The sequence below is a fragment of the Oculina patagonica genome, chromosome 2 (assembly GCF_052425735.1).
Source record: "Oculina patagonica isolate OP01 chromosome 2, crgOcupat, whole genome shotgun sequence".
In the NCBI taxonomy this organism is placed as follows: Eukaryota; Metazoa; Cnidaria; class Anthozoa; order Scleractinia; family Oculinidae; genus Oculina; species Oculina patagonica.
Genome location: NC_135759.1, coordinates 17,656,770 through 17,680,719, shown reverse-complemented (window position 1 = coordinate 17,680,719; position 23,950 = coordinate 17,656,770). Strand labels below are relative to the sequence as shown.

At 39.5% G+C, this 23,950-nt stretch overlaps 1 protein-coding gene and 1 long non-coding RNA gene across 3 annotated transcripts; one reads left to right on the top strand and one right to left on the bottom strand.

Annotated features, from left to right (window-relative positions):
- The first annotated feature begins 1,645 nt into the window (after positions 1-1,645).
- On the top strand, positions 1,646-23,597 carry LOC144643298 (fibroblast growth factor receptor 4-like). 2 transcript variants are annotated; one of them, XM_078502501.1, is made up of 16 exons: positions 1,646-2,098; positions 2,379-2,584; positions 5,844-6,116; positions 6,610-6,645; positions 8,055-8,348; positions 9,529-9,900; positions 11,117-11,466; positions 14,443-14,596; positions 15,778-15,888; positions 16,598-16,785; positions 17,131-17,253; positions 17,571-17,641; positions 18,500-18,540; positions 19,071-19,167; positions 19,987-20,092; positions 20,843-23,597. In XM_078502501.1, exons 2-16 carry the CDS (start codon positions 2,497-2,499, stop codon positions 21,455-21,457), a joined length of 2,919 nt encoding a protein of 972 aa, XP_078358627.1. In that variant the 5' UTR covers positions 1,646-2,098; positions 2,379-2,496; the 3' UTR covers positions 21,458-23,597. The 2 variants fall into 2 exon arrangements, with proteins under 2 accessions (XP_078358627.1, XP_078358628.1); XM_078502502.1 differs by lacking the exon at positions 1,646-2,098 and having other exon boundaries at positions 2,374-2,584.
- Positions 12,652-14,310, bottom strand: LOC144643366 (uncharacterized). Its single transcript, XR_013568898.1, has 2 exons — positions 13,813-14,310; positions 12,652-13,178 (listed from the first exon to the last, which is right to left on the bottom strand). It is a non-coding gene; the product is annotated as an uncharacterized LOC144643366 (long non-coding RNA).
- Positions 23,598-23,950: the final 353 nt, after the last annotated feature.

Sequence of the window (23,950 nt, the reverse complement as noted above, 5' to 3'; positions counted from 1 at the left end):
GTATCCCATCTAAACAGAAACCCGAAGATTTTTGAAACGCAAATTTTCTATCCGAAAAAAAAATCCCCCAAATTTCGCTAAATTTCGGAATTTTACTGTATAAAACCAGCCTGTTCGTTTTAGAATAATTAACTTTTTTGGAAATATGAATCGGCACATGTACACGCGCCTGCAATCAATCATACTCAACACGAAAGGAAATTGAAAGGGAAATTGGATAAAACTTCAGGAAGGGATTAGTTTGTCTTCAAGGAGTTTAGCCTGAATAGTTTAGGTACATCGTCATAAGGCTATTTACGTATCCGGGCTATGATACAGTCAATTAAAAATTGCAGTTTAAAAAAAGCGTAAAAAGGAAATTCTAGACGTAAGATAACGAAGATTAATATCTAAATGATGATTAACGGCATCCTGTCTATTAATCTGGAACCACTTCTATAATTCCCCCAGGTTTCTGGTTAAATGTTTTGAGATAATTATTTTTCAGACTTTTCACGTTATATATAGTTGGGGTCGTGTCTATTTCGATCGATGCATTTTCTTCTTGTCCGAAAAAGAAGAAGAAAAAAACATGCCTACGAGCCACGATAAAACCTTAGCTTGTTATTCATAATTTCATTTTGTGTTGGCACTTTGTTAACAATCCATTATGATCCAACAGATGACATCCTCTAGTCGTTGTGTGACACAAACCAAAACCACTGGTCCAGGAATAGACCAATCAGAACGGCCTATTGAACCGCTTCATTTATGCATATACCATTATATTAAGCCACGGCACCAACAGCAAGCCAGCTATGAAGATATGCCGATATGTTCTGTAATACATGCATGCATTAACCAAAATTTGCTTCCTCTACGGGCCCGCAAACTTTAGAAACACCACCATATCGGCGTCGAAAGTTAGTGAAAACAGCATCCGCTGTAAAGACGATTGGTTCCTGTAATAACCTGATTTGCAAACTTGTTACTTTTATTAGCACTTTGATTGGTCACATATGGCGGTATATGTCGGCATAGCAGAAAACTAGCAAATCACAACAATCTGCTAAAAGTTAATTCGCAACCCAGTTTTTGGTTTCTTCGCACATGTTTGTGATCTTTGTTTTAATCGGCAAAAAAGAGTAATTTTTTTCATTCAGCTGAGAGACCTGAGAGCGAAATGAGTATGACCAAGACTGATCCTTCCATTTAGAAAGCAACTTTGTTGGAAACTCTGTGCTTTCTTCGTAATCATTAGCTCAACTCATCTAATCAAAATATTTTGCACTCCAACACAAATGTAAATTTGCAGAATGTATCCGTGCCCGGTGTCTGGGTATTCTAGCAAAAATAAATACTGGTTTATCATTAGGCAAACGTATGTTTTTATTTCCTTTTATAACTGTTAAAAAAAGAACCATCAAAAACTGAAATAAAACATGAAATCTTCCAGACGCGTTCAGACCGAATTGGCAGTATTTTGAAATAAAATAAAACTTAATAAAGCTGATTATGTATTCAGTGCGATGTTCCTTTTGTCCTGTCAAGTGGTGGCTGCATTGGTAATGACGTTAATTTATGTTGGGCTATTAGGAGCAATTTAATGTTTCGCCTTAGCTACTTGTAAACGTGGCAAAAACGTAAAGTTTAACAATTTATTAACAGCGTGAACTAGTTTATTTTTCAGTTGTAATACACCTCATTGTTTTGGAAACGGAAGTTTTGGCATCAATATATTACAATGGCTCGCCTCGTGTTGACATCTAATGAATTACTGTCAAAAGTAATTTTAGCGATGTCGATTATTCACTGAAGCGTGGCATGTGTTAAATATTCCACGCCGTGTTTTGGCGAGAGCTTCGGTATAAACTCATTCCTTCGAGGTTTTCGAGTGGTACCACAAACCCTGGATTTTGGACACTTGGAAACGTCCTGTAGAAACATCTGTTTCCCCGGGATCTGTTACTAAAAGAGCCAATGAGTCCAGAAGCGAGTGGACAGGAATAATCTCGAATGCACGCCAAGCTTGGAAGCCCATGCTGATATGACCGTTTCTCGTTAGAGGCCGTTTCATTCACGCTGTAAAACAACTTATACGATTTTATTTTCACTCAAGGTAAGGCTAAAGAAGCTATTTAGAGTATGCCGTCGTTGTTTGCTTCATTTTGTAATCTTTTGCGCTCATTACGAAGTCAAACTTTGTCTCGTGTATTGAGCCATCAAGCGAGCGACCGGATGCGTATGAGGGCATAGTCTAGTGAATAGCACGTCGCTTCTTTTCTAAATACCGGCCTATTTGCTCACTTTAGGAAAAAGAGCCGTACATGTCCGATGGAAGATGTGCCTGGTTTTCTAACTTTTCTTAACATCCTGATTATCGTTTTTTCCCACCACAGGGACGAAGACATTTTCTACAGGAAGAAGGCTCCCCAACGCGACCCCCGACAAAAGCACAGTTCCTCGTACGTGAGCTTATGTTGGATGGAGTTTAAGAGGACATTCTAACGGTGCAAAATGGCCTTGGCCATCTTTATTCGTGATGGTATACTCATCGCTTTGATTCTTCTGGGAATTGTTGGAATTTCAGCTCAACAATCTGGAGGTAGGTCCGCAAACAGCTAGAAACCAACAACGCTGTCTGAAGGTTGTTGGTTTCATGCCGAGATCACGAAAAGTTTTGTTTGTAGGTTTGAAAATCTTTAAAATAATATATTTCAGTGATAGCGCACAAACAAACTTAAAGAGGTAAGGAATTGTACATATCAGTTGTAACGACTCTGTAACAGTCTCGCTAGAATCGCCAACAGCGTCGGTCGGACTTTTTGTTATCGATTTAGCTGTCTGGGAAATTATTGCAGATCGAAGAGCTGAAATTAAAATTTTTTACACTCGTCTTGGGCTCGCATTTAAGAATTATCAGCGCCTTGCCTCGGTGTGTCCTAATTGTAACCATTCTACGTCCCTAATTAAAGCTAGCCGGCCATTCATATTTTTGTTGGCAGTTTGGGTATTTATTTAGAAAACGGAGACAGATTTTCTTTGCGAATGTATCCGGGCGCCCTAAAAGAAGCCATTTGAAATCATACACTGTTTGATTCTGGTAACAGAATACCATTACCCAATTTATTTATTTACAGGCTTTATTGAAATATTTTTATTCCAAAGAATTGAAATTAAAAAGTCTTAACGAACATCCTGAGCTTAATTGCAAGTGAGTTTACATTGTAATTATCCACAATGGTTCTGTCTTTAGGGTTTATTTTTTTTCGTGCGCAATTCGATCAACATGCACGTCACATTTGTAAAGCATTACAAGGAATTTAAATGGCTTTGTTTTATATTGGTTTGCGAATATCAAAGATACCGCCTCAAAGATTGGTGATTCTAATGTCTCTTTTATGAAAAAGCACCTGAAAGTTAAAAGGGAGGTTTATTTTGAATAACTTAAGAATCTACAGCTGATAGATGAAGAGGCTTTTGATAATTACACCATGTATATTCAATACATGACCCCCAATGAAACATAACAATGAATGCAAATAGCTGATGTTTTGTCGAAATGCAGCCGGGGTCAAAAAAAAGTTGACTTAGTAATTTCCCTTGCTTGCTTCTATGCCGTTTGTAATTCAGTTGCTCCTTTTATAGAAATGTTGACAAATCTGGCTTCGCGTTTGTCGTTTATACAAGCGAAGGTTCTTTTAATAACTTTCCTTTTGACGGGCTTTTTGTAGATTATAACAAATTAAAACAGACGCAGAAGGAAACGCAATATTTTCAAGAGTTCGTCGGCTGACTTATCATCAGAGTCAGTCCAGTATTGACAGATTTTTCAACGACTTGTATTCTTATAAATAATATATCACTCTATTTGCGAAATTATACTTGACTACAGCCGTCGTTTAAATTCGCCAATGAGGCTTGGAAGCTATCAAAACGTTTATACTTAAAAAAAAAAAAAGCATTTGGACTTATTTGCAATTGAAATCAGGTATACGAAAAAGAAACACGGTGATATATCGTATTTTTTGTGTTCAGTACTTTAGTTCTGGACTCAGCTGCGCGAAAAATAACTCGTCCTTTCAAAAACCCGGTTTCCACTTTTATCCACAAAGTGGGGCTTCTTTCAGAAATGTTCATTTTGATTTCTTTTTTGCATTCTGAAGGTTTCCTAACTTATAATTTTTATTTCTTCTGGCTATTAGAGGATGGGACAAAAATTAACTGAATTTTAAAATGGACCTGAATATATATTTACATTCTCCTCTCATCTGTTTGCATAAAATAAAATAAAAATTATTTTTTCATTTCGTTTGATTAATTAGTCGTCAAGTCTGTTTACATTCAAATTGTAAACATTCTTAATATCTTTATTGGAGTGTCTCTGCTTGCATGGATCAAATGTTTGTGTTGCCTGAATGCATAAATACATTTTTTTTTCGGTTATGGGAAGCGCCCCATTGAATTGCCGAATGTAACATGACCTGGAAATATACTCTGCAAAATTCTGCTTCATGAAGAAACTTTAGTCGAATGAACGCCCCACGTGACTCGAAATGAACGCGCGGATCGACAACGAGGACTAGGAACTAGAACTACGAAGAGAAAGACGAGAGAAAAATAGAGAAACCGTTATTTTTTTTGTTCTTACATCACACCAGTTAAACTGACACTTGCCTCCATTTCCTGACTGAATGGTCCATACGCAGAGGGAAATTCATAGTTCAGCTATGGTCTATTAAAAGTCAAAGCTTGTTAGGAAAAGACTTGGACCCCTTATACTTTTAGCTTTTTAAATTCATTGTAAGTTTACTCTTAATTATAATTTTAGTTTTTAGCTTTTTTTTTTTCCGTTTTTAATCTTGTAATGCGAATTTTAACATTTTATGAAATTTGCGCACTATAAATATTATTATTATTATTATTATTATTATTATTATTATTATTATTATTATTATTATTATTATTATTATTAAGTTTTCTGAGAGTTGTGTACGGGGGGGATGTGTTCACGTTTCAGGACATTTAAACGGTCGTTTTATGCTTAGTTAGTCCTTCAAAATAAATTTCAGACGTACACATTTTTTTGCTACACATTTCAAAATCGCCAGGAGAGTGTTTCTTTTAATTTCACTGATGATTTTGTTGCCACAGTTTGATAAAAAGGGCAGTGAACAAGGGCAACAATTTTGAAGTGCGTCGTCCCACATTTAGCTAGACTTATTGTACGTCTCAGACGAATAATCTGTCAGTCTTATGCGCCCTCCTGATGCATTCAGTTATTTTATTTTATGGCTAGCGCTTGTTCTGTTATATTACGCACTGTGCCGGACTGGCTAATAATCGGACCGGATTTTCCCGTATTATCCATGGGCATCAGTTATGAGTAGGTAACAGCTTAACCTGCGTAGCTGGCGGGATTCGCGACCAGGTGCGAGTGCTTTGTTTATGGCGAACGTCAAAGAGACGGAACCGCGGAGCAGCGAGGGAATTGGAAGGTGTCGAGTTCATTTTAAAAATTTCTCATTAACTCTCACTAGCTCGGCCTTTCTTGTACAGATCTCGCTTTTTTTGGTCCATACCAGGAGGACCGCGGGCAGTAACCTTCCAGTACGGCCCCTCGCGTTCGGTTAATACGAAATATTAACAACTGATCGAGAGATCATATACATGGACGGATAGCGGCTGCCAAAGGCGCGTGATATGCTGATGTCCGATTTTGTCCCTTAACTTTAACTGTGAAGCACATTGAGCTTTGTAAATGCGTTATACAAGAACCATTACCACAACCATTACCAACTGTCGTAGACCAATCTCTTGTATTTATCCGTACTTATCATACTTCTTTCTGTCCTGTTTTTCAGTTCCTCCTCAAATTAAGCAGTCTTCCCTTCCAAGGGTTGTTAAACCTGTTGGCGAAGAAGAAGTTAAACTGTATTGTAACGTGAAAGATGCTCAAAATTACACGTGGTACAAAGACAGTAAACTCATTCCTCAATCCTCTGTGCGCTATACCGTGAAAAGTTACAGGTTTCTACGAATAACCAACGTTGTGAAATCCGACAGCGGAATGTTTGTTTGCGTGGCAGCAAACAGCTATGGAAGAGTAAACTGCAATATAAGATTAATAGTGGCAGGTATGTTTCTTTAAAACAAACAAATCTCTATTTGCAGCAAACTTAATATCAAATCTATTGTGTGTCATCTATCTTACTGCTTTTTGAAAACGTCTTAAATTTTTATTACCTGTTGAATTTTCTTTACTCAATTTTATTTTCCACTTACGCTTTTCCACTTTCCGCTTACCCTTTTGATACAATCGACATGTACTATACTATAACTCCTTCCCCTCCCCTCCCCTCCACTACCCACTTTCTATCACCCGGCTGCTTGTTTTTTTCTTCACCACGAAATTGTAATACAATTAGTTAAAAAATTCAGTAATAAAAAAATAAAATAAAAATGGTTAAGTTAACAAAGTTAAGTCACCATACCCCGGTTGTGTAAGAACACAATGCAATAACTTGTAGTGTCTGGGGCGCTCCAGTGACCAAAGATGTATCAAGGTACGATTTGAAGCACAATGACTAAAACGTTTATATTTGAATGTTTCCTTATCTTTTTGTCTAGACCCGACAGTTAAACCTACAAACATCACCGCAGGAGGTACGTACTTTCTAAATTATTTTAATATTATTTTACTACTTATTTTCACAAAACTTCAAAAAAGCAATGGCCCGAGTTCAGTCGACACAAAATTCTTTGTGCATCCTTGCATTAAATCAGAAATTGTACATGATCAGCGAATACTTTAGTAACAGGGACTGTGAAGGGAATAAAACTCGATGGCAGAGCAAGAGCTTTTTTGTATCGACTGAACTGGCCATTGCTTTTATTGAAGTTTTGTTGACTCACTCTTTACATGCTATCGCTTAAATTATAATCAACATATACACAAACTGATGCCAACAAATATTCTCAACAACCTACTTTTCCTTCAGCAAATACAGGATATTTTGGTAAGATCACTCACGTTTGAAATCTTTTTTTAAGAGTGGGAGTGATAGCATTGCGTTATTTTCGAAGTTGAAGTTATTTTAGTTGTACATTTTGTTGTAAATATCCAGTACCGTCCGTGCTGTTTGTAATAAATGGAAGAGCGCGCGGGAGGTTTTCAACCAGATTAGCCGGTTCCCCTCGCGTAAACTACTGGAGATTATTACGTGTTTGAAAATTTTGCCTGCAACGTTTTTAAACTGAACTTATTTTGCAAAGTTTCGTTACTGTAAATGTTGTACGAGTAAAATCAAGTTCTACCTTTCGACTACAGCAATGCTATGCGTTGCATAGGGTTGTAACACTAAGCAACGTTTAGGTGGAATCTCGCCGGCAACGGCAACAAGTTTGCGAGATAAATCGTACGAAACTATCCCTTGTGTTTACTAGCCTTTGCGGGAACCGTTTTGGTACTTCAAGAAATGGTGCAATGTGTTTTGTTTCTCAGTTGATCAAATACAAAACCTGAATCAGATTTTGTTCGCACAACTTTTCCCTCTTTTAACATACCGTAGAATTCCGGTTATAAGCCCCCCCGCTTATAAGCCCCCCCGGTTATAGGCCCATCTACCTGGAAACAAAAAAATACATCCGATTATAAGCCCCCCCGGATATAAGCCCCCTCTGCCGGATGACAGTACTGAACAAGGCTAAATTTTGCTTTATTATGCGTTTTCAACTTAAAAACGTATTTCGATCAACACTCCCGAGACTCGTTTCGAAACGTTTTTTTCATTCCGCTTATAAGCCCTCCCGGATATAAGCCCCTCCACTTATAAGCCCACCCAAAATCCCTTACGAAGTTGTATAAGCCCAGGGCTTATAACCGGAATTCTACGGTATACTTTTGCATCAAGTTCTGATTACTTTGTTGCATTTTAATGCGTGCCGTCGTTGTATATGGCTCTGTGATACCTATGGTTAAATTTGCACGATATTCGTCAAAAATCCACGGAATTGTGCTACACAAATGAAATTTGTATGATTTGTTGTTTAATTGGTGACTTCTCCTTTTACAGAAAAGCCGCAGTTTCTTTATCCAGACAAAATGAAGATGATAAAATCGAGTTATAAGGAGGGCGAAAAGTTTACGTTAACGTGTGACGCGAAAGGTGTCCCAGCTCCAACAGTCACGTGGTATAAAGACGGCAAGGTATTTACCGGTAGCAGAACAGGCGAGGATATTGCAGCCGGGCAATACGACTACAAAATTAATTTCGTCGGGGTGGATATCAAGGATCAAGGAAATTACACTTGCATCGTGAAGAACGCGTATGGTCAGTTGACGTATTCCTACAAATTCGACGTAATCGGTAAGTGGTGTAAACACTGCAGTTGTGTTTAATATTTCTTACTAGAGCAGAAAGGAAATTATGGGTTTAGTTTAGTTTTTCGTTTGCTTAGGTATGTGATTGGTTGAAAAGCCTTGTGCAATATTTAAAGCCAATCAGAACAATTTTTTTTTCAACCAATCAGAAGCAAAACTATAGCCTATCGTGTCTTGACGTATGCGCATTTTCCCGCGCCTGGAGCCGTTTGCAAGATTTTGTTTCGAGTTCTGATTGGTTAATTGCTGATTTGCCTTTGCTGTGATTGGCCAGATGCTAGAACTTCGGTTATGGTTTTACTTAATTAATACCACTATACATTTTCCGGTAACTTTTATGGGTTGTAAAATCGTCAATTTTATTTCTTTCCTTTTCAAACTGTCAGGGTTTTCTTTTAAGATGTTAAATTTTAATAATATGCATCAAAAATATTCGCTTCATCAGCACTTTAAGGTAGCTTTGTAGTTTTTCCGGCACAAACTTTACATCATAACTTTTTCGGCTTTACCGCAATACAATATAATGTCTTTTAAAGTTTGAGAGCCAACGAGTCAAAGCCGAAAAAGTTATAACGCAAAGTTTGTTATGAACAAGTGCGCCCGAATTGAATATGACACGATCATTCTACCCCATTAGTAGGAGTTGTAAGTGTCCATTAATTTATATTGGCAGTTTAACGTTTTGACATTTTGAGCTTAGCCCTTTGTTTCCCGATGGAAGGCACGGTGGCCTAATGGTAAGTGCCCTGGCCGGGGTTACTGCGTTGTGTTCTTGGGCAAGACACTTTACTGACCGAATGTCTATGTGTCCTCGAAGAAAAAAAAAGTAAAGGTAAAGTCTGTGTCCGAGCCATGAGGCTCATACAGCCGGAGCTTATCCCGGTTTCCGTAGCATTAAGCGACTAGGAGTATTGCTACTCCCCCCTGGACGGGATGCTAGTCCATCGCAGGGTTACCCCCCAGCAGTAAATTACCCATTTGTACACCTGGGTGGAGAGAGGCACTGTGAGAGTAAAGTGTCTTGCCCAAGAACACAACGCAGCGCCCCGGCCAGGCCTCGAACCCGGGCCGTTCGACTCGGAGGCGAGCGCGCTAACCATTAGGCCACCGCGCCTCCTCCTCGAAGAAAGTTTACCTTTTACTCTGTTATGTTTATTTCCTTTCAGAGAAAGTCCGCAGCGTTCCTCAAATAGTTATTATATGGGAGCAGTCTAATCCTGTCCGTGTTGGTGAGAATGTGGAAATGTACTGTATTGTTCTCACCAAGGATCCTAACACTAGATACCGCTGGTATTACAGCGATTCGAAGGTCCCGGATGAAAAGAAGCTGGGCACACTCATAAACCAGAGTCTTTATGAACTGTTACGGTATGATAACGACGACTCGTGGCCAAAATGGAAGTCAATACTGAAGTTAAAAGACCTGTCAGTCAAAGATTCGGGACTTTATGGTTGTCAGGCGGAAAACATTGTTGGTAACGGAACGCGGCAGACGTACATTAATGTCACTAACAGACCCATTCCTCCAACGGGGCCAGGTATGGGAAGTACAGTGCTTTAGCTTGCTTTACTGAGGGGAAAAGGCTATTATAGTATAGAAAATGAACCCCTTCAGGCGGCTGGTATAATGGGGGATAATGCCCGAGGCTCAAAGATTGTCCGAAAAATGAAAATTTGGCTGAGAAGCGAAGCTTCGATGACAACTGTGAAATTTTGAGGACAATCTTTCAGCCAAGGCCATTGTCCTCCAATATACCAGCAAGCCAGAAAGGGTTTTTTTATTTTATAACCCTCCGATTAATTTCTACAATGCACTTTATCGCCGGTAAATTGGAAAAAAATCTACAGTGATAATCACCAGGTAACTGCAGTTGAAGTGAATGCATGTTGATTGGTTTACGTACTTTTTTGGAACACTGATTTGGTTAAAAAGTTTGACCTAAATGGGACTTTGTTTGTTTGTTTTGTACTTGGAGGATAAATTGCCCGACGGAAATCAAATCGGACGGGGTATATTGTTTGATACCCGTCGATCGATTTTGTACCACGTGATGCGTTTTGTCCAATGAGCGCACGCAATAATTAATCCAAGGCCAGACGGGTTGAGGTGAGACGCTTCGGAAAAGCCTTCCCTCCCTGTTCACGTGAACAATTTATGTGCGCACACAATGTAGAACATTCACAAGAAACCTTTTCAACTTTACAACAAAATGAAGCTCCATAAAGTTGATACGATTAAATGAGTGAGGTCGGGCTGTACGGGAAAATATTTGGCCTTACATCCTTCTGCACAGCCGTCGCTGCGCTCGACCCCCCAAAATGTCACCTCGCTCAAATATTTTCCCGTCCAGCCCTCCCACTAAGTCAATAAGGTCGAAGCAAAGCCCCGCCTTAGCAGCACCTTGCACGCGGTCAAATACGCTGGAAAGCAATTTATAAGCTGTTTTCTGTGGTGTTCGGGTCAACGAGGTTCTACTGCAACAATTGAAGGCTGCTAGGATTGAGAAGTTCAGGGGAGGCGAGAGGAGTGGGAGGAATCTGGAAAGCATAAGCAGATTGATTGATTGATTGATTGATTGATTGATTGATTGATTGATTGATTGATTGATTGATTGATTGATCGACCGACCGACCGACCGACCGACCGACCGACCGACCGACCGACCGACTGAATGACTGATCGATCAATCCTCTGTTTTGGACAGATGATGTGTCAAACTTTATTAAACTAGCTTGTTTTGACATCTTTTTCAGGCACGTCAGTGACCACCACCCTCGAAGATACACAAACCCCTGCACCACGAAATGTATCGTCAGACTCTCCCCCTGTGCTTAGTCAGCTTGAGATTATTCTTTTTGCCGTCGGTGCCTTCATCTTGATAGTGCTTCTCATCGGTGTTGTTTGCATCTGTGTGCGCGTGAGAAACCGGAGAAAAAGTGTAAAGCTTCGGGAAGTTATATACGACGTTGCTAGGGAAAGCGTTGTCATTGAACCACAGAGTTTCGCACCAAGAACAGCTTCTGTTTCCTCGACCGGGTCAGCGGCAGCTTTGTTCATGCGTCAGAGGAGTGTTCGCAGTCGGTTGGAATCGAGGTTAACACAGGTAAAGATTATAGTCCTGTTTAAAGATTATTTTCAGTCCTCACTGCGCAATCTCCGCCTGCAATGTTTATGCGAGTCTCACACGAAGGGATATTTACTAGCAAAAATGAAAATTCCGTGACAAACTTACCTTTTTCTTCATTAGTAACGCCAGTTATTCTTGCAAGACAATAATAACGAGTAGAAGAACCTTGACGCAATTTTTAAACCGACGTTTCAGCTCATCGAGCATTGTTGAACGAAACGACCCGTAATGGCGGACTAAACAAACTTCATGTACGCCATTACCGAACTGTAACGTTTCAACGAATTCAAAACAAATAACCGGTATGCAATGCATACTAAGGCGAGGACGTTCCAGTAAAGCAAGACAGTATGTTAAAAATTCCAGACAAAGAACTGAGAAGGGACCTTTCGGGCTTCGTTTTTTTGTTGTCCTATTTCAGACTGTGACATCACTCTTGAGAATCACTACTTTCAAATTCAGAAAAAAATTCTCTTGGTATTCAGCATCATGTGATTTTGAAATGGGCTACTTACACTGACAAAGCCAAAAATGTCTATTGAGTGAAAATGCGAGTCCAAAAGATGTGTGATTTACAGCAAGGAGCCCAAATGTGTGACCACTTTTAATTAATTCACATTCTTTCGTGCAAGGCAAAAATTGTTAGTACAGTAAAAGTGGTCACCCTTTTGGGCTCCTCACTGTAAGTCGAAAGTTGAGACACTGAGACATTTGCTATAAAAGGGGGGGGGGGATGGGTTTGTCAGGTAAATAAAATTTTAAAATACAGTACTTTGTTTCCGGTGGTGTTTTTAGTTGTGCATTCCAAGGAAAGGTTAGTTTCTAACCAATGTTACTGTAATTAATAAAAGGCAAATTGTAAGCTGTTTTGATCACAAAATTGGCACGATTTAATTCGTACAACTCTAATAAGATGTCTTTTTTCACGACTTTTCACAATGGAAGGCAACATATTTTGTAACTTTACTAGACAGCTAGGAAACTTCCACAACTTTGGCAAGAATAAAATGTCTTGGAATAATGTATCTAGATTGCCTCTTGTTTAAATGTGGCTTAAAGTTGTCTGCACTGACTGTACAATCTGTAATGTAAATTTTGTGCAGTAAGTCCAAAAACTTAATATCACTTAAAACACGCAGTGCAAGCTTAAGCAAGTACAAGTTTCCAGGAAGTAAAGTTGATATAGCATATTGATTTACTCTTGTTAAATTTAAATGGGGCTGAAAGTTGTTTGCACTTTCTGTACAATTTGTGATGCAAGTAAGTCCAATAAGTCCAACATCTTGATACAGTACATGTGGAGTCTAGGAAGTAGAGTTGATACAGTGGTTTGCCAGTAATGAATTTGAATTGAGAGTCTTTCAGTAGCAAATCCAGAGATGTTTTACACAGTTTATTTTTTTAACTTAGGTGTTATTGCTACATGGTTTTCGCTGTGTTTTTTTTTTAATATATCTGCCATTCATAGTGAGGATTGGGCTTTCTATATATTGCATAGAGGCAGAATAGAGGCCAATAACCAGTTCCAGTCAAAGCAGTTCCAATGCAATAGCCACATTCACACATTCATGCTGCTTCTTGACAAAGTGCAGATTAAACATATTGAAGCAATTAGGACAAAACACAGCTGTCAGTGGATTCTTTGAAAACTGTATTTTGGATGTTTTCTGTTGTTTTTTAATTCTGTTCTGTAAACATAATAAAAGAAAGAATCAATTGTTAAAATTGATTGCAACATTGCAACAATTTATTGCAACATAAGTAGTTACTTAAAATTTTCTTTTTTCTGAAACACATCTTTCTACATGTACACTATGCTTCTTAAATCATTTAGTAGTTATTATGGTCTACAAAAATGTATATACTCTTTTTTGGTTGCTATTAAACCACCCAGCTTTAAGGTCACTTTAGTGTGTCTTGAGAACACCAGTTTGGACTCTTGATTTATCAGTATTTATTTAGATTTGTATAAATGTGATCAATTGTAGTTCTTTTGTCAGTGGTAAAGCCTGAAATAAGTTTGTTTCTATCCATATTTTACAATCACTTGTTTATAATTATTTACTGCTGCTTTGCACACCATTATTAAGATCAATGTTGAAATCTGACCTAGTAGTATACGAAAACGTTCTGTTGACAGAAGGGATCGCGAATGAATCTCTCTCAATGCTTATTAGTAATCTATAAATTCCAGCAAATTAAATATAACAACATCTAGCAGATATTTAGCCTTTTAAAATCGTTATTTCGATTCCATAAATACTTATGTTATTCAATAAAGTACATGTACAAGCAAACTGATATAAATTTTTGATCGCTCACCTCAGCAGTTGTGGCAATATATTCTTCTGCACTTCTCCTCTTCAGTTAAAGGTCAGGTTACAATGTCGCCAGTAGTTCAGATCACAAATATATCAATCCTGATGTTTAATTAGCCGTGTTTATATTGCTTTCAATGCTTTATATCCAGTTCAACTTCAGTCTTGAAAGGCAAAGGTCTGCCGAAACAGCACTCGCCAGCTGACTCCAAGCTCGTAAACCACAATTTAGTTCGGTGTGTCGATAAGGTTTTTGTGTACTATGATATCTCAATATGTTTGTAAGTGAGCGCAATTTAAGCTACTAATCTTACTTCGAGTCAAGGCTTCTGGCTGCGAAAAAGTCTCGAATAACCAAGATGGCGGAGGAAAACAGTCTCAAGCCATATTCTTAGTTACCAATCCCCCTCGGTTCGAATCATCACATCGCCCGTTGTAAACCCAACCAATTTATCGCTTCATAACATAAGGCTCGAGACTAACGTCCTCGCCTAAAAATGAAAACAAACCCCGAGTCTGCGCAGTACGGACTGAAAATCAGCTGTAACTAATATACTAACTATAAGTTAGTTTTATCATTTAGTAGACTTGTGATTGTTTTCCTGTAAACCACATTATCGATCATGCATTTTAGGTGTCAGAAATTGAGGTGCCGTATGAAGAAGCTTGGGAACTGGATAGAAGCCAGTTGGTTTTCTCTGAAATACTGGGTGAAGGAGCGTTTGGTCGAGTCATTCAAGCAGAAGATCTCGAACTTGGTTTCACTGTCGCTGTTAAGATGCTGAAAGGTCAGTAAGGCGACTTGTATTGTGGCCAGTAGTCCACCGCGGTCAAACGACGAAAATATGCAAAAAATAAGAAAAGTACTGCAAAGATAAGGTTTAAATTTTTCACAGTTCAAAGTTTGATACATAACCGGTATCTTAAGGGTTTACTAAGTTTTTTGGAGCTTTACTAAAAAATTTCTATGTGTTTCAAAATAGCGATATGCGGACTTGTCGGCGCCATTTGTCAAAGCACCTTTGGTTCGGATGCGAAACATTTTAAAAGTAAAAACACTGGTTTACCTGAGGGAATGTAATTATGCTTTCACTCGGCAATTATTTTTATCTATCCTTGCTCGTAATAACACTTCAATTTGAACAAAAAACGGCGAAATGGAAAGAAGACCTGCCTGAGACGTTTGACCGCGGTGAAGGCCAGTAGTCGGTCTTGTGTCCTCACCCCACTCTAGAACCCAGGTCTTCCCTTCCAAATAAATTCGTGACGTCCCATATGTTTGACGTCATAGACTGCACGCCGACTTATTAGTTCCCAGGATCTTGCTTGGTCTTGAGTTACACCGTGTTTAAGTTTTGTTTCCAGATTGGGAGAATAACTGAAAATAACGTAAAAACCACTGGCATAACATCTTGGTGTATTGGTAACGGTCCTCACTTTTTATTTTCTATCTCGCGTACTTCATCACTTATTTTTGTTTTTGTTTTTGTTTTTGCTCTCAACATGGTATAAATGCTCAATTTATTACATTAATGCAAAGTTAGTAGCAGAATTTCAGAGAAGTAACACTGGACGAATTGTCGCCTTGTCCCTACGTTCAATTGTTATGGAAGAGAAGATGAAATACACGATCTGTCAAGGGGTATGAAGCTTTGAAACACGGCCAGTCTTTTGACAGAAGCGTTGACGTGTTTGTTCTATTTAATACTAAAATTTCTCTGCAAAATTTCTAATTGTTGACTTAAACAACTTTTCACTGCACGTTTAATTTGTGCTACGCCATGCATTTTTGTCGTGTAAAGCAAAGCAACGTCTTCCGACTTTCATATCCAATATGGCGGTAGTTCGTGAGACATAACAATTGAACGCGAATGCAAAGCGTGTTTTTCCTTTGTACAGTGAGCAGGCTCTTTGGGTGTAATGGTGAAGCATATGAACGTCCTCTTAATTGTTTCGTTGCAATTTGCAGAGGATGCAACGGATCAAGAACTAATGGATTTGGTGTCAGAAATGAAAGTGATGAAGACGATCGGAAAACACAAGAACATCATTAATTTATTGGGAGTCTGTACTCAGGAAGGTAATATCTCCTTTGTCTACCGACATACAAGTCTCCTTTGCAACAAATTAGATCGATCTAAATATGTTCTTTTTTTCCTTAAATTTGTAAAGACATCATTTTCTATGTTTTGTGCATGAGAAGGTGGAAGGCGCAATCGAGCGGTCCGGGTTTGAGCCCTAGCCGGGTTCCTTCTGTTGCGTTCTTGGGCAGACACTTAACTCTCACAATACCTCTGCACCCAGGCCCCATTTGTTAAAAGGGTAGATCAGTCAAAGGGAACAAGTGCCCGTTGATGCCGACATCACTTCTCCGAGAACTTCCCAGAAGTTGCTAAGCAACTTGACGTATTTATACGCGCGGCGGCTTTCGGAGTACTCGTGAGCGCTCGCGCTAGTTTTTGATTAGATGAAATAATTCGGAAATTCTTCGAGTGCTTCCACGAAGATGTGCCAAAACTGGCACTTATTCCCCCGACTGAGAAAATGCTATCCACTGGATAAATCACTCTCCAGTGAATACCAGGTGAAGAAATGGTACCGGTGGTAAAGTCAAATTTTGAAACCTCACATTTGTGATGGTATATTGTTTTCACTTTTCGTAATACCACAGTGGAGTGTGCATTTGATTGTTTCAGTTGTCCCTGTCAATTTGTAAAGAAAGAAAGACCTTCACTTTACCCGCACGCCAGTTTCTTACCTTCTGTTAACTTTTCTTCTCTTTTTTTCAGGCCCCCTGTTTGTAGTGGTAGAATACGCGGCTCATGGCAACCTGCGTCAGTATCTTCAAGACAGGAGGCCTGGGTTAGAATATCATGATGAAGCTGATGCCCAGTCTCCAGAGCAACTCGCTATGCAGGATCTGTTATCCTTCTGTTATCAAGTAGCAAAGGGAATGGAATTCTTGTCATCAAGAAAGGTAAACAATTCACTTATAAAACGCTCTCTGAAACGGACGGGGATGCTTGTCGTCTCACTTGGGGCCTAATTTACAGATTTTGCTCTCACTTAGGGTATTCAGGACAGAACGCCAATATTTATAGCCGTCGAGGTCTCGATTAGTTTACATTATAGCCGCATGGACAACACCTAGATAGCCAATCAGAGCGCGTGTTATATCTTAACCATAGTATTGTAAAAAATGTTTAGTCCGCGTTGATCACTTCAGTCCACTTCTTAGTTTGTGAATTGCGGGGAGAGTATGAGATCTCATCAAGATACATTTTTGAAAATGATGTTTATGTTTACTTTGATTTTTTAACAGTGCATTCACCGAGATCTGGCGGCACGAAATATCCTCGTAGCTAAAGACCAGGTCATGAAGATTGCTGATTTTGGCTTGGCAAGGAACATACACGAAGAAGATTATTACAGGAAAACAACAGATGTAAGAATGTTAGCTTAGAAGTAAAATAATAAAAATACATAGCGATGCCTCGTGGTTATGGAATGTATCCCCAAGTTTTCAACAAGCTACTGCAGCCAAAGGATAAATTCTATATTACCATGCACGCCTACTTGCTGTGCAACAAAGTACTGTCACAACATGAGATAAAACTAACACATGATATGAAAGACCTAGCAAACTTTCTAAGATGGGATGTTAGTCTATCGCAAGATGTCCAATTAACCATTGGGCGAACATAGCTCTTGGTTTTGAGATTCTTTCTTCCTTAAATCTCTTTTCGTTTCTTTTTTATTTAGGGAAGACTTCCAGTAAAGTGGATGGCCCTGGAGGCATTAATAGACAGAGTATACACTGCCCAGAGTGATGTGTGAGTATATATTTAACAATTATTCCACGACTGCGGTTTGGATATGAGATGGTAGATGGGCCGAGTGGGCTATTTTGATCTCATATCCAACAAGCGCGAGTGGAATAATTGTTTACTAAAAACACCCCAATAATGCAATATTTGAGCTCCCCAGCTGTTTTCGTTGACGCGTTTTGGCTACCATATTTGTAGTCAATGGTATATGAGCTCATATACCATTGCCTGTTTTCCTTGACGCGTTTTGGCTACCATATTTGTGGTCAATGGTATATGAGCTCATATACCGTTGCCTGTTAACCAATCAAAACGCAGGAATTGCACTATACCATTGCTAGTTTTTAATAATACTGTGTATCAAATCTCCTTACTGGTTGCCTTGTGTTTCTTTTAATGTGAGTTAAAATACTTTGGTGGTACATTCCTACAGTCGATGGTTTCAAGATTTGTCTTTTCTTTGTGGTCGAGGGTTTTTTTCCTAAATAGCACACAATGCGAGCGACTCTCCCTAGGATCTAGAAAAGACACGATTATCTTCCTAGAGATAAAGTCACGACTGTTTTAAGCAGACACCATTTACTAAGCAGCGGACAGTAGCCAAGGTCCCAAAATTTATTTGCCTTTAATTGTAGGTTATACCTCTGTTACGTGGACGCGGACATCTGAAATTTTATCACTATCATAGAAAAAAGAAACCCTCGCTGGCCATCAGTAAAATTCATGAAGTGACTGGCTTCCCAGAATTATCCAACATTCATTAAAATGGTATTTGGCACTGTATTAGACCGGCGGACATTCAAGCATTCCCCGACTGTAGTTTGACTGTAGTTGTGACTTTGTTATTTTCTTTCGTTCATTCAGGTGGTCGTTCGGAGTTTTAGTATGGGAAATTGCAACGTTTGGTAAGCGACTGGGTTTTTTGACCTTTTTTTTTAAATAACTCACGTAGCATGCCCTATGTACATTATTTTTGTGCGCAACCAATCCTTAGCAAAACCAGCAGCATTCGTCACTTGTTTAATCGCGTTTTCCCGCACTGGCTGCATGAACTTTCTTCAAATTCTGATTGGTTCATTGAGTTACTGTTATGTGCTGTGATTGGTCAGCTGCATGCGATTGCGTGCTTTGCTTCTGGTTTAATGTGAGTAAATAGAATAACGCTATAACTGAATTAGCAACGTAAGATAGCTAGGTCTTTTCCTTAACGTTCGCAAAGACTAGACACTGGTAGCCTACTTTAATTCGCAGCTTTTGATTTTCTCTATATGATTTGTTAACTTGCTAAAGTAACTCATTTGAAAAGTACTTTATAAATATCAGCAGTCCGTAACATCAGCCAGTCAACTAACTGGTTTGGTACAATACGAGACGTTAAATACCAGTGAGATTCGTTGGGTGATATTCCAATTTCTTTTTTTTTTTTTACTTTAAGGTGGTTCTCCATATCCCGGCATACCAGTGGAAAATCTCTATGGACTGCTGAAGTCCGGTTACAGAATGAAACGACCGATTAACTGCGACAGAGAATTGTAAGTTGTAAAGTCCCCTACATTAACGCTAGATAGATCTGCTTTGGCAATTTTCCTCTAAACGACAACTTTTACAATTAATAGGCTTGTATGACAATGAACGTGCGAACCATGGCCGTTTTCACACTAGAAACGAACAAGTCGTCTTAGTGTGAAAATCGGACGTAATTTTGGACGTAATTTCGTCTGAATTTGTCCGTTGATTTGTCTGTCTAGGAAGACGATTTTTCGAGGACGACTTTGTCGTCTTGAAGCCGTCTTAAATTCACACCAGACGAACAAATGGTCATTCCTTGACCTTAAAGGGAAGTGGCACTATAAAAAAAACTATCGGCAATTGTATTCAAATGCAGTTGAGATCGAGTTAGGGCCCTTACTTTAGAAACGATGGCTCTTAAAAAAACACTGCAAACGCGAGAGTGTCTTCAGGAAGATTTATCACCAGCTCAAAGCCAGCATGAGCGCTGAAGGTTAAGATTATTCCAGTTTAGACGGAAGTACAACCTCTTTGCGTTTAAAATCGTCTGTCCGTCCGTCTTGATATAAATTAAAGACGACCAAAACAAGACGACTTGTCCGTCTAGTTTTCACCCGAGACAAACAAATCGTCAGACGACTTGTCCCTCTAGATGTTTTGTTCGTCTTCTCGTGAAAACGGCCATGTATGACACTTGTAAAAACAGTCGATGGAAAATGTAATGGTTATGTGGAATAAGGAAAAACTCTTTCCAGGAGTGACTCGAGTAAAAGGCAGTGTGCCGACGTTGTGCCGTTACTAAATATATCGATTTCTTATGTATCGCTATTTGATTACGCTAGGTATCAGCTCATGTTGAACTGTTGGAATGAATTTGCCGACAAAAGACCAACGTTCCCGGATCTTGTGCGTGAATTCGATCGGATGATAACGACGCTTTCAGACAAGGTAAACTTCCAAAGAGTTTCTCGACCCTTTTACAAGTCGAGCTCTCACACCTCTTCGATTACTGTCATGTATTTTGTATTCCCTTGACTAACTATTGTAGATCACACAATACCATAAAATGCCGGTTATAAGCACTGGGCCTACACAACATTGTAAGGGAATTTAGTTGGACTTCTAAGTGGGATGGGGGGGGGGGGGGGGGCTTAAAAGTGGCATGAAAAAACCATTTGTATATGAGCTGACAACAAAAGGCTAAAAGACTCTGATGAGTAATATCACTGTGGGAGAGCCATTAAATGTTTGTTTTACCCTGCACTTACAAACTTATTCACTGCCTATTTTTATTTGAAGTAACGGTACAATGGTCTGTGAGGATGTTAGTGCGTTAATATGGTAAACTTTGATGTGGGACGGCTTATATATCCGGGAAAAAAAATTTCGTTAGCAGACAGATTGGTAAAAATCTGGGGAGCTTAATATTCTGGGGTGCCTTAAAACAGGCATTTCACGGCATACTATTCTGTGAAATTTCAGTACGTGTTTTGGTGGTCAAAACCCTTTCTTCTTTACACAATCGCAAAAGACACGATACAGCTTGTAGAGCACGTGAGAATAAGAAATCATGTTTAAGAAATTGTGCAATGCATGCAATCAATCTTTACCACCTATCTAAGTTAATTGGTATGTTTACCTAAGAAGTCAGTTTTAAAATAGTTTGACCTTCTTAAAAAAATGTCTTTCCCTGCTTAGGAATATCTTGACCTTCAGCCACCGTTAGTGAGTCCTCTTACTGCCAGAACGCCTTCATCTTCCGAAGAAGACGTCTTTGGAAGCTCAGAGCACGTGGGTGACATGTCGAAAAGTAGCAACAGTTTGAATATTCACGATGGGGAAGGATTCCAAGATGGCGCGCATGATATGGGGCCCGCTGGAGACGGCTACGCCGACTTACACCGACTTCCTGACAACGAGCCGCTTCTTGACTCCTGTGGAAGCAAAACGTCGTTAGCTTCCAAATCGTCATTTTTCGCAAAAAGAAAAATTGACCAGCTCAATGGGAGCATCGTCTCGCTGTCTTCTCAACTAAGCAAACAATTTCGTGACAGCGAAGAAGACAAAAAAGAGGAGAATGTTGGTCTTTTGGATGAAGACGCTGATCAAGGAAGCGACGACGCTTTTGAAACCGGCGACGTCAGTTTACCGGGGCCCTCGCAAGGCGCTCGCGCACCAGATAGACCAGAAAACAGCGGTGCCGTGGAAACAAGCTTGGATTCTGGAGAAATTGACCCTGCTGTGTTGATTGAGTATGCGCGCCCAGAGAAGTCAAACCCCCCGAGAAGACCTTCTCAGCAAACCGATGTCTAGCGCTAGAGATCAGTCGATAAAGCTTGGATATATTGCACTGATAGACGCGTTTGAAGGTTGTGCGGTGACTGCGTTTTCTTGACCTTAATTGTAGCTGGGCCCGTTCCTGGAAAGTCCTCGCTTAAACTCGGCTCCCGGCAACAAGATAGTTAGCGTTTCACACTGGTTATCAAGGTTTTGTTGCCGTGAAGTCTGGCGGCGCTTACTGGCACCAGACTCTCAAGAAAACGGACCTTTAGATGTTAAGAACTTTTAACAAGGAAACTTCATTCAGTCAAATGAAACGCCAGCTTGTACCCAGCTTGTACTCATCCCGATAGCTCATGACGTCACTAATTTATTACGTCACTTCCTTTTGCGGGAACTTGATGCCTGTCTTATGGCAAAGAAATATGTCAATCTTCTCAAAGAAGCTGTAAATACCAAGGAGGTTACGTTTGTTTAGTTCCCCAATGTTCATCCGAGTTTCCGGGTATCGTAGCTACTCTTTCAGGGGTGTAAACCGTTCTTTATGTGGTAGAAGACTGTAGACGCCCCGTGTACCCCAGAGGAGTGAGGAAACTTAGAGGGAGGGAGATTCCGGTTCACAGAAATAGGTTAGGGTTACCCAATCTAAAACAGTGTAGTTATAATATCAACTTTCGCAGCCGTTTTCCTCTCTTCATTGAAGTGGAGAATGGAGCTTAAGGCGGCTCAAGGCCCTCAACTTGTCGTGCAACATTGTTGCATTGCCAGTTGAACGAGTTGTTGCCTGTATTTCTACCGCGCGCTCAACTTGTCTCGCAACAAATTTCAGTGTTACAAGTTGCAGCAACATGTTGCACAAAGTAGAACCAAGTTCTACTTTTTGCAACAATTTTTTTCAACTTGCAACACCGAAATTTGTTGCGAGACAAGTTGAGCGCGCGGTAGAAACTGGCAATGCAACAATGTTGCGCGACAGGTTGAGGGTTTTTGTATCTCGTATTTCGCCGCCTTTAATTAGTTTTTGCGGAATATTTGGCTGCTTGTAGTGCATAGCACAGGTGTGATGTGCTTTAGTTAGGGTGTAGATGTTTTCAATGTTACCCTTTCACCAAACTGTCACTAGTGTAAGGTCGACTCTTATTGAGAACCAAGCCTCCCTCCAATTCTTTTTAAAAAGGAATTTTATTTATTATGTTATATTTTTTTTGATAGAAAGGTAAAATTATCAGACTGCATAAGAGCTTGGCTTTTCAAATTCAAGTTAAGGAAGAGAACCTTTTTAAAGGCGCAGACCTTAACGACTGAGAAAAATTAACGATAAAATTTTATAGAACGGAAAGCAATACCAATAGTATAACATATAGATATTTTTTTAAGTAAATGCTGATTGGAAGAAATTATAGAAGAAAATTTTAGCACAACGCGGACGAAATAATAAGAAAAGCGCCGTTCCTTCTTTCTATCATTCCTCGCGCATAACATTTTCCTCATAAAAACTACAGTGTACTCAGGCTATACCGTTCACACCTAAATGTATAATATGGTTTAGAATTGAACTTGATAGTTCCCATGTTCTGTGATTGCGTTCAGTAAAACTCAGATTAGCTTAACATTAATAGCGGATAATAACGTCAGTTACAACCTCATTACAAATTTATTCAGAAAGCCCGTATGAGCCCGCGTTACTATCAAATTGGTTGCCATGCTAGTAGAAGGGTTTCTTGTTACTCTTTTTTTACTGGATAAAAAGAGAAGTGCAGAAGTTATTACAACGAGGATTTGTAAAACAGGAAGGGCTGGTGATCCCTGGAACTGTTCAGTAATGTTAATTTTGTAATTAATCGGAATAACTTAAACCACACGCGCGCCGCAATAGCGAAAAGAATGCATGCCATAAACTCTCTAAGAGTATAAATGTCTCACATTAAATGTTGAAGAATTATTATTTTTGTTGTGTTTTATGATCGAAGCGAACAAGTGAAATCCATTCCAGCACCCAGGTCTGCTCGATTCTCTCACGAGGAGCGCCTGGTATTTAATAATAACAGTCTTTGAACCCGGTGGTCAGGCAGGGGCGGATGCGGATACAGGGGGGTGGATATGGATACCCAACCCCCATTTTTCAGTAAAAAAAATCGAAATGTCACTTTATTTGAAATAGAAAATAAAGAAAGAAAGAAAAATTAGCTCTCGCTCATGTCTGGTTGTTGTTACGCCACGTTTCGCCGTCTGCCGCCATTTAGGGTTAGGGTTAGGGTTAGGGTTAGGCCCTAATGGTCTGCCATCCACCCCCCCCCCCCCCCTTTTGAAATCCTGGATCCGCCCCTGTCAGGGTAAAAGTTAATGGGGGAGAAAAACCTTGCTCTCTAAAAACCTTTTTAATATATCGAATCCTCTATTCTTTTCAAACGTTCAGCCATAAATGTGTACCTTAAAACGTCAGGGGTACGTCTTAAACTTGGCTATCTTGCTAGTTATTCATGCTATTTCTATTTCTACTGTTCGTGAATTGATATATCATGGCAT